At 32.5% G+C, this 11,418-nt stretch overlaps 1 protein-coding gene across 2 annotated transcripts in view; it reads left to right on the top strand.

Moving 5' to 3' along the window:
* Positions 1–3,505: 3,505 nt before the first annotated feature.
* The window catches only part of LOC108975725 (nucleolysin TIA-1), a 114,493-nt gene continuing 106,580 nt past the window's right edge, over positions 3,506–11,418 (top strand). For both annotated transcript variants that reach the window (XM_018944421.1, XM_018944422.1), the window contains exon 1: positions 3,506–4,088. In XM_018944421.1, the coding sequence (XP_018799966.1) occupies positions 3,563–4,088 (526 nt within the window). In that variant the 5' untranslated portion in view covers positions 3,506–3,562. The remainder of the gene's footprint in view (positions 4,089–11,418) is intronic.

Below are 11,418 nucleotides of genomic sequence, written 5' to 3' on the forward strand. Positions count from 1 at the left end.
AAAAAACATTAACTAATCTTAATCTTTAAAATAATAGAATCAGTAAAAAGTTTATTAATAATTTGGTGAACATTGACAGCTTGAAAGCGTGTTGCTAAAAGAAATTATATTATAGAAATTGTATAAAGCACTAATATTTATTTATATGTATTATATTTAAGTGAGTCACATATATGTATCTGACTTGAGTATCAACATTCACACTAAACCCCTATATTAATATACTAAGTCGAGCGAAACATGTTATTACAAAAATATTCAATTAAATTCTATTAAAATCCAAAAGAGCCAGTTTTGAGTCCTGCATACATTGTATAATAACGTAGTGCCCTAAATAAATATTTTGTCAAATATAGCACCCTTTCAATATCCACTTCAAAAAAAATATATGAAAATCAGTAAGTTTTTTATCTTCGCAATTCGAATATTTGAAGTAGAAATGTATGAGTGTTTGATATTTCCGGTCTTTTATTATATGAAAAAATTTTTTATAGAAAATCTTATATCGCGTTTTTTCATATATCATTTCAGGTGAAATGAATTTGAGTATCGACTTTTATCATAATAAATTTGCCACAATAATTTTCATTGTGCAGTGCATAAATTTTATAGAAATATGGTTTTAAAACTTTTTTCCATAATTTAAATGTAAATTGTATCAAAAAAGACTTTAAATAACTTACGCACTGAAAAACATGATAACTACTCACATATGTGTGCATGTCTCGGTTCAGCTTTAATTTCCGCATTTACATGATTTTAGATTATGTCGAGTTGCATATAAATGAAATCGATTTTCTCAGCTGTTGACATACTTACACACATACACATATACATGCATATAGATACGCAAAATCTCCGAGYCGGAGAAATTATGTACACTAATACACGCCCATTCAAAAGGACTAGACGCATGAGTGCGCTATATAAGTTAGATTTAGTATATAATTTTACATAAGCATATGCATATAATATAAAAACTATATATACACATATATTTTTAGATATTTCTAGACATACATATATGCATATAATGTAAAATATCTTCAGTGATATATATTATATTTTTAGCTTTATACTCATAACTTATATGTACACGATCATAAACCGAATCTGTAGCTGAATCCGTTTGCAGCTTCGTGTGGCAACAAAAAAGTCATTAAATGAATTCCTGTTATACGCTTTTTTTTTCTTGTTTTTGTGTGAAAATTAAGTGCATAATAAAAGCAAAGCAGCGGAAATTGCGTACATGAAAATGTGGGAGGCGAAAATTTAAGACGAAGACAGTGAAGTTACGCAGACGATGTCGAGAATTGTCATTATTTGTTTATTTATTTTACATAATTTTTTTGTGCTCTTTTCTTAAGCTTTTTATCGGCACTTATCTACCTGTGTATATATGTAGATCTGTGTGTGTGTGTGTGTGCAGTATAAAAATATGTTTTATGTACTTCCGTAYCTGTATTTACCATATACGCGGGCAGTGGGATTCTGATATGTATCTATAACGAGAAGAAAAATTATAAATAGCTTTGAATGCTTTGTGTTTTTTTCTCTCCATATATAATTTAAGAGTGTGCCACAAAATTGGAAGGAATCAGAGGAACTCATTAACATAAATATTTAAATAAGCTGYAGATTGACGATGTGAATCTTTTAGGAATATGGTGTATTCATAGTATTCAGGCAGGAGTGGCTGTTACTTAAAAAGGTGCACCAAAAAATAAATTTCTTGATAAGAWACTCAAGGTTTAAGAATTATTTCAAAAATGTGTGAATAACTGGAAAAGAAAAGGCAACTCAGGGTAGCCAGAAACTCAATATAAAACATACATGACAGAGTAATTAATAGTTGTAAAAAAGTTTTTGGCCGCTTACAGATATTCATGAAGATAACTGTACGAGGTCTTATATAATCTTTGCTGTTTATTTATTTCTTTCTATTTTTTCTATTCATATGCCTGTTCTATTCAAATTAACTTGAAACTAAATTCATTTTCATTGTATATCTTGGGTGGTTTAAAGTGGTCTTGCCACTAGYTCGCATTGTATAGTACGAAATTTCTAAAGTAGGAACTATCACAAACACAMATTTCAGTAGACATTTTGTTTAGTACATATCAACGATATGCAGTGTCCCAACCTCGACCTTTATCTAATGACCTGATAGTTTTTCGAATATTATACAAATTTTCAAATATTGCTTACAGTTAATTCGCTCTGAATCAAGTTGGCTCTATTCAACAACTATAATTTAGTTATCGTTAGTATAAAAGAAGAATACAACTTCCTTATATAAGTCCGAATTTAAATCTTTTATGACTTTGTATTCATAATAACTTATTTTGTAATAATTATATTGTTTATTTGCTGATTTTATCAAATTTTTGCAACAAACTCGAAAAATGTGTTTCTCAAATGAATATTGGAAGCACTAAACTTATTTATAGACGCCAATTCACATCGTACAAAACATGCGATCTTTTGTGGTCCGCATTTAATAGATCCTGGAACATTTCATTGCTTCTGAAAATAAATTTAATATATATTAACAGCTTCCAACCCACATAGCTTCTTTTTGCTTTGTTTTAAATAATCAATTTCAACTCAAAAATAAAGTGCATTTATCTCCAACATTTCTCAGTTGAAAATGAATGAAAGGCAAATAAAAGCAAGTATTTAGTACGCAATAACTGAACTTATGTAGCTTAACTCTAAATATARGGCAAGCCTCCCTTACTCTTACCAGTAGTAAACTACCACAAAGCAGCTACAAAATCTTCGAACTTTCTCAATAAGGTCTTTATCCTTTTTTAATTAATTCAAAATTTACATACTTACAAGATCAATAATTTATTACATATATGAACTATAAACAAATTTCCATCTAGCATTGAATTATTACTTTCACGCCAAAGTCACTTCAAATAAGTTTATCATTGCATGTTACGTAATTTTCATACAACTTACATTAAGTTAATAAACAATATTTTAAATTTAAGGATAGTTTAATGGGAAGTTAGAATTATTGGTCTGTGATAAGTGATTGTCATGTCAGAATTTTATAAAGGAAATCATTAAAGAGTTAAAGCGAAAAGTCAAGTCTTCAAAAATAACAATATTTAAAGGTCGCATGAACGCTCCTTAAACAAAACAGAAAACATCCACGCAGTTCGGTTTCATAACACAACATATAAAAAATTTCTGAAGAAGCAAAGCAGCTACAARAAAGTGCATATATATGTACATATGTAYGTACACAAAACATTAAATATAAATTTAAAACAATTATTGGACAAAATATAAAAAACAAATCACTGTTTCCCAATAAACCAAAAGAGAAATAAAAATTTCGCGACAATTGATTGTTACTCGCGAAACTCAAGCAAAAAATCGCGTGTGATCAAAACTAAAAAAACAAAAAAACAAAAACACAGCCACCACACCATACCAAAACCAAAAACTAACACCAAATCAAACAAAAATCGAATTCGAGAAGCCCAACATTAAGCAATAAATAGCCACAATAACCGCCACCTCCGCCGCCGACGATCCAGTAAACATGTTGGCGATGCCGACTCTCATGATGCCAGCCACAGCACAAATGACGATCAGCAGCCAACCCCTGTCGGTGGGTGCGCCGCACGCCAAGCCCTACGAGACCAAATTGCTGACCATTCATCAATCGCATATGCAGCAGTCGCATCATCAGAGCAGTGCTGCGGTTGCCGTTAGTAAACAACAACAACAACAGGCACAACAGGCTCAGCAAATGTCAGCCAATCAACAGGCTGTTGTGCAACAACAGCAGCAGCAGCAACAACAACAGGCCGCACAAGTAGCGCATCAGCAACAACAAGCCGCTGTAGTGGCACAACAACAGCAGCAACAAGCTGCCGCCGCTGCTGTGGCTCAACATCATCAGCAGCAACAGGCTGCAGCCGCTGCTGCAGCAGCTGCTTGTGTGGCACAGCAACAGGCTTGCGTTGCAGTGCAACAACAGCARCAACAACAACAGCAGCAATATCAGATACACTCGCAGCARCAGTCGCCGCAGCAGGTGCTGAGCAGCAGTTCGCCAAAGCAAGGTGAGTGATGTGCGACAAGTGGCGTTTGGGTGACACTTGATAGTTATGGGGGAGTTTGTAAATGTTGTTGTAAAGKGCTTCTGTAAAGTGTTCCTTAAGATCATAAAGCTGACGATTCAGTTTTGGTATTCAACTCAATATAAGTACTGTCGTAAATATCGTCCTTTAATTGTCCATTTATTTTAATTTTAATTTCAAATCTCTATGTATCTGTGTGCTTAATAAATTTTGTCATAATTTTTATGACAATAACTTTAATTGACTATGCACTGTAAAGAAAATCTGCGCCTTTATTTATTGTATTCATCTTTTTATTACTTGGAYACATTTAACTACTACTAATGTTTACAAAATAGGTAGAGTAGGTCATTACTTCTTAATACATTTTAAACGCTGAAGTTGGCATTAAAATGCTGTCCTACTGAATATGGTACAACATTTTGATAGGTGCTTACAGGTTGTCAAAAAAGTTCTAATAGAGTAGTGAATACTATAAACATATAATAATTTTACATATAATATATTAAACATATATTAATTTTACATATATTATATATTTACAGTATGTATAATTTTAGATTTTCAAAAAAATATGTCTAAAATCATGGAACTATATTTTATGTTACATAACTCGTTTGAGAAATTTCTTTTTTGGATATATTATATATTGGTTCAAAAAAACCCCAGAAATTGTAATTCAGTTCACCGGGTAAATGATATTTAAACGATTTATGTATTTTGCTAAATTGGTAGGACTGTCCTTAGTTACTATGGAAAATATGAGCGCGATCTGTATATCAAACTGGTAGCAGCAGTGTGATCAAAAACAGAAGCCTACAAATCGTTCAAGGAGGATCGAAAGACACTAAAATGAGATAACAATCAAATGATTCTCATTTTCCATTTTTACACATATATATATCATAGAATCTTTAATTTAATAAAAAATTTGTTTCTGAATACAATTACATGCTGAAGATATGCGCAGAAATACATATAATGGATGCCAAGTTCTCCTTACGATGTTCTTAACTCGTCAAATATGAAAGAATAATTATATTTATTATCCACCTGTTCATAAAATTTTAACCACCTTCTATCTTATGCCAATATATGAGCTGTCTTACTGAGAATCAATAATTACTTTATTTTAATACAAGAGTGTCTTTAACCTTAACAAGTATGAACAATAATTTCGGTAACCTTCTAAGTAGTGCTAATTTTATATTAATGCTTTTTTTAGTTATTTTTTTTTTAATTTTTTTGCAATATAATTTAATTTTTAATTGCTCTCTTTTAAATATATCTAAATAATTATGACAAAAAATGCGGCAGCTGAATTTTATAATTCATGAGTATGTATTTACCAATCCCACATATTAAACTTTTTCGAAATATTTGCATACATAATAGTTTGGAGCAGTATCTTTCTTAGTTTAAAGTTCAGCAGAATAAAATTTCAATAAAAAGATTATGAAAGATAAACGTAATATTAATAGATTTTCAAGAAAAAAAAAAAAATCAGTTCTCTAACCATAATGAAAACCCTGATTTTCTCTGCCGTCCAGCAAGGCCATTTTCCCGAAAATATATTCACCTATAATCGAGTGAAAACACGCAGCGGCTTGGCTGGCATTAGACTCAATGTATACCATGGATATTATTTATTTCACTAAAATGTTGAACCTTTAAGATTGAAAGAGATATAGATAAGATCCCTTTTATAGCACTTAATTAACCAAAGTGAAGTAATTTCGATAATAGTTTTTGTTCGTTTTTTTACACATTTTCTCATAAAGAGGTTCTTATTCACCAAATGGAAAATTGTTGTACTTCTCAGGTGCTTTAACAATTTATTTACTTATATAATGCGAAAACTTACAAATTGAATATTGAAAGTGGCGTTCTGTTGTTGATAAAAGGAAACTATTATTAGCTCATAAGTTGTAAATAAAGCCACAGCTAAATGAAGTCTATACAAGATGACAAGGTGCCCCCTGCTGTTGAGTTTCTTTTTTCATTCGAGATGGAGAACTTTTGAAAGTAAATTGATTGTACTTTATTATTTGTTATGCAAAATCTGTCCTATAAATATGAGGATTGTGTACAAATTTAGTATTTTTCAAAACAAAATCCGTATTTTAATATATATTCATAATATATGTAATTGTGTTAAATTGCTAAACATCAACCACCGACAAATGTTTGGCTCAAACCATGGCACCCRTGTCCGATTACGGGATCCATGAATTATTTACTCAATCTCACATATACGAGTTTGCAATCTCGCCATATTGAGTTTCATAACGCCTTGTGACAAAAAAGTAAAGCAACTGGAAATAAAACGCATCCCCACCAGATGTAATACACTTATGCCAACGATTTTWCCAGCCCTCGAAACCTTCAGCAGATAAGAAAATGACACACGGAGCAAATTCTAATGAATATGGAGATTGATCGATAGTATACTATACATTTTGGGTTTGGCTTCAAATTTTCAGTGTTTCTATAGATCATGGCGCAACAAGGTCGGAAATGAATAATTATAATATGTGATATTGCAGGTAGTTTTCACTAATACTCAACTCTATTCGTACCCAAAATAATTCATTATACACATAATAACACAATTAAGCAAGAAAGACGGCAGATTCCAATTTATACTTTTGGGCAAAATGACATATATCTCGGTGCGAAGCAAATGCTATCAAAAACAGTTGCGATAATTGATGAAACTTCGTAAAACTCTTGAAAATAATTAAATGATCTGTGTGTCACCACCAATTTGTGGTATGACTTTTGAAGAAACACTTTTCCGGACCAAATGACTACAGTTATTCCTATTTCGTAGCTGAGTACTTGACACCAAACTGCACTTAACGCCTTATTAAATATTTAAAGTGAGCCACCAACATATATAGAATAATTTTGTGCGCTCACAATGCAAAAGATGGTTGTGTATAAGCATCTACCTATACACAGGTAAGTACAAACATATAAAGAGTGGTTATCCGAATGGCAGATTAAAATCTGTAAGAATTTCACGTACAAGCCATGTTTGTTAAATCAACTGATGCCAAAATGCCTGTGCACCCAAACAGTGATTGCTTACCGTGGCACACCCACCAACAGCCCACAATAGCGGTGCCAACCAGCGGCTTTAACCGACAGCGTTGCGAAAGGTGCTCATATTTACTTGTGAAATCACACACACATTCMWACATAYATTTGTGTTTCCATGTGTGTGCCTGTGTGTTGCTTGTACAGCGGTTGGGCTGACTGACTGTTTGGCTTGCCTGACATGTGGAAAAGTAAACGAAAATCAATTTGAAATTATTGTCGATTTCCAGATGCTATTGATTTCGGGGATGTCCGGGACGCAGCTGGCTGATTTTGTTGGCACTAGCATTAGCGTTGGCATGGCATCAATAGCTGGAATAAGTAGCAGGCAACCTACTTGGACGCTCGGTTGCGCCAACTTAACGAAAGACAAACGAAAACAATTCCCAAAGAAAATAAGAAAACAAATAACAAAATGAAGAGTGTAGAAGGCGGGTGGAAAAAAAGTAAACAAAACAAACAAGAAAAGCTGAAGTCAAAAGTGGCAGCAAACTATGACGTTAAGCAAGGTGAAGACGCTGAGGTAGCGCGCCGCATGCGGGTGGCGGGAAGCGGTAGATATTGATAAAGAAAAGCTGCTGAAAGCATTCGAGAGCAAGTGAAAGCCAGTCAAGAGCAGACAAGCCGAGTCAAGCCATGCCGAGCCAAGTCAGCAAGTCCAGCGCAGACCGAAACTGTTCGAAACCTAACCAAATAGATTTGTTGCGGGGCAGCAAGTATGTGGGCAACAGGAAATGGCAAAATGCGAAAGACAAAAAAAAAAAAAAAAAAAAAAAAAAAACAAAAAAAAAAAAAAAAAAAAAAAAAAAAAAAAACACAAAACATACGAAAAAGTTCAAGAAAAATTTGATTGAAAGAGACCAACGGCATATAAAAGTGGGAGCGCTGCTACGGCAAGCAAGTGGGTTTCAATTTCATTTGTCTGCATTACACTGCTTCTAACATACTGTATTATACATATAAGTAGGTGTACACATTTATACATTTAAGTAACTATATAGATATCGACTGGTTGCTGCTTTAGCTCAAGCATGCCAGATTGATGCTTAACGGTAATTTAATTTTCAGTTCAATGGGATTTAATGCATAGCAACTGCACGAGCAGTAAGTAAATACGCGCACAAATACCTACACACTTACTTGTGGGGAGCAGATTAGAGTTTAGGTTAGCTTCTGTCAAACATTGAAGAGCTCGAGTCAGCATATCAGCCTAATTTCGGTAYACGCTCAACCCACATTGGCTTTACACGACTTTTATGGTAATCATGTTACTGGCTACTAGCCTGACTGCTGCTGCTGCCGCTTTTCACCCTTCTTTTTCTTGGAAGCGGCTTTGTTTGAGTGCTGACAAAAATTTAGCATAATGCCATGTGTATCGCTTTGCTTTGCGATGCTCGACGTGATTGCACTTGAAATTGAAACTGAAATTGTTTGCTCACCAACACAACGATAACTGCATATTTGCATGATTGTTTTTGTTTTTTTTTTTGCCACTTACACACAGCTGCACATATAGTATACATGGCAAGCATATGTTTATACAAGCTTATTACTTATATGCAAAATTTGTGCTTACTGCCAGCATTTGTTGTTGTTTCGAAGAAAATCAATAAGCTGCTGCATGGAGCAAGAAAATCTGCCAATAAATACATGTTTACAAATGCATAAAGAGCTAAGCAAAAAATGTTATACATATATACACACTGTTATATAATATGATTTCTCAACAGCTATTGGCTTTAAAATACACTTGTGCAGTAAATTGCTGTCAACCAGCTATTGAGCATTGAGTATTGACCAAAATGTTGCTTGCTCGAAGTGCACTCACTTACAAGTACAAACACATACATAGGTATATGTGTATGCCTTTATGTAAAAGTGACAAAAGCTTGTTGTTATTTTACTGAAGTTTTTCGCAAGAAATATCTTCGCTTTAGCTGGCTAGTAAATATTTGTAAACTTCAATGCGTAAGTGTTTTGCTATCGTTGCGTAAGAGCTATCGTCGAGTGCGTAGTATTGTCTGCTGTAGTAGTTGCTCCTAGCAAKCTGACAGCATGAGCTTGTTGATGCGGCATGTTGCAATGTTGCAACAAATATTAACAAATTCGATGAAGTGTGTATGTGTGGATAGGAGTTTTTAGTTTTTGCATTAAAAATACAGTTATGTTGGTCAGCTTGTACTTTTATTTATATAATATGAAGAGAAGCTAAGGAAGCTAAGAGCTTTTGCATGATGTATCAGCAACGAATATTGTCTGCAATTTAARGACATTGGCTGACATATGAGTTGTAAGCTGTCTATAAAAATCAATTGGACAAATTGTGAAAAAGTACTGATATTATTTGAACTAAAATTTTTTTTTAGAAATTGGACGTCGCTTTTCTTTCGAATTTTCTTATATCATACACAGTGTAGTAGCTTTTTCTGAGATAGACTGGAATCTTTTATATGCCATTAATTTTGGCAAATTCATCGTCTTGAATTAAATTAACTTATTAAAAYATAATCTRAGTATTTTTGTCGATGGAGTCTAYGAAATACTCATTTTTGTTTTACCATACGATATATTTATGGGTCATATTATAAGGCATTAAATMCTAMATCGAATATRTAAATACATCAAATATWTGAAGACTGCACTATTCTATGAAARGCATTTTATTGSCATTTTYGACTTTGTTTAATAACATGTTGAGTTTTGGAGAATTATGTTACACGAGCAACTACGTCTTTGACCTTTCTTAAGCCTTATTAGTTGGGCATTTTGATATTAAGATGATCTATGTTCTTAATTTTCATAATAATATCTATAAGAAAAGACCTTGGCTATTTAAAAATAAATGTTTTATCAACAATTTAGACTTCAAAACAGGAAGCAGATTTTAAAGCTGATTAGTTTTTAATCTGAACATAATTGGGTACTTCGAACATCTAGTTTATTGTTATAATTGTTACTAAGTCCTTTTTCAAGACTTAGCATAGATCAGTATTGAAAAAACAGGATCATAAAATGCCGATGGAGGCTCCGAAATTTAAGGTGGCTTTGGCGTAAGTTTTTTCTGCTTAATTAAGTCGCTTTAGAGTAAACTGATCATCAATATATTGCAGAKTCAAACTTTTTGTTGATAATTGACATATACTAAGCAAATTTTTACCTTAATTGYGTCTCAATTTACTAAATTTACACTCAGTTAACTAATTATCTTTTAATTGGGAATTAATTATCTACCAGTAATTTGAAATAAATAAGATAATTGAAGAACATTCAGCAATTTTGAACTTAATTGTGTCTCAATTTACAAAATTGGAATTGAATTAACAAATAAGCCTTTAATTGAGAATTAATTGTCTGCTTACAATTTGCAATATAGAGTCTTAAAAAGGATTAACAGGGCTTTTGTTTTTGATTTACCAGCAAATATGCGGTTCCAGCTTTCTATAATGAAGTAATTTGAAATGCAGATCATGATTATATAGTCACTGTCTATTGGTGTTTTGCTTWCCGTTACTTTCAATTATGTAAAAGTAYTATGTCTGTTGAAGATGCTTGTTTTTTAAAATCTGTTACTATAGCGGCAGAATTTTCCGAGTTGTCCGTCCTTGTTCGCATAAAAATCCGAGTCCGTTCCGGTTACGTAGACCCGACTGTCAAGTGAACGGCATTTTATAAAGTCTACTATCCACTTATGAAACAAAACAATTATTGATTCATCACCGGATACCTTTATTGGAGGTCCCCCTGTAGAACAGCTACGGAATAAAGAGAATCCAATCTTTTTCAGAATACATAGCCGATAATTAAATGCTTTAAGTTCTGTAGACTTGCATTTTTTTTTATTTATTTACTACGCAAAATGCCTACATAGGTAGATACAACACCTTGACACGAATAACCCAATCAGCTGAAAAAATCCTCATAAAAATTGTGAGGCAATTAGTATCTATAAAAATCAGACAATATTTAAGTATTTACTTTTTGAGTTTATAAAACAAACTATTTTCACATGTTATTAAATCTTAATGCTTTGATTTATAATAAAAAAAAATTTTATGTAGTTCGTGCAAAGATGGCTGGGCAAAGATAAAAATACTATTACTTCTGATTTCTCTGTTCATTCTTACAATAAGTKAAAATCCAAATACTTAAATTTCTCTAACTTTTGTAGAAGGAAGAAACTAAGTCATAATAACCTAGATTTAATAGCAAT

This window comes from Bactrocera latifrons, unplaced genomic scaffold, assembly GCF_001853355.1.
Source record: "Bactrocera latifrons isolate USDA-ARS-PBARC rearing strain unplaced genomic scaffold, ASM185335v1 scaffold_69, whole genome shotgun sequence".
In the NCBI taxonomy this organism is placed as follows: Eukaryota; Metazoa; Arthropoda; class Insecta; order Diptera; family Tephritidae; genus Bactrocera; species Bactrocera latifrons.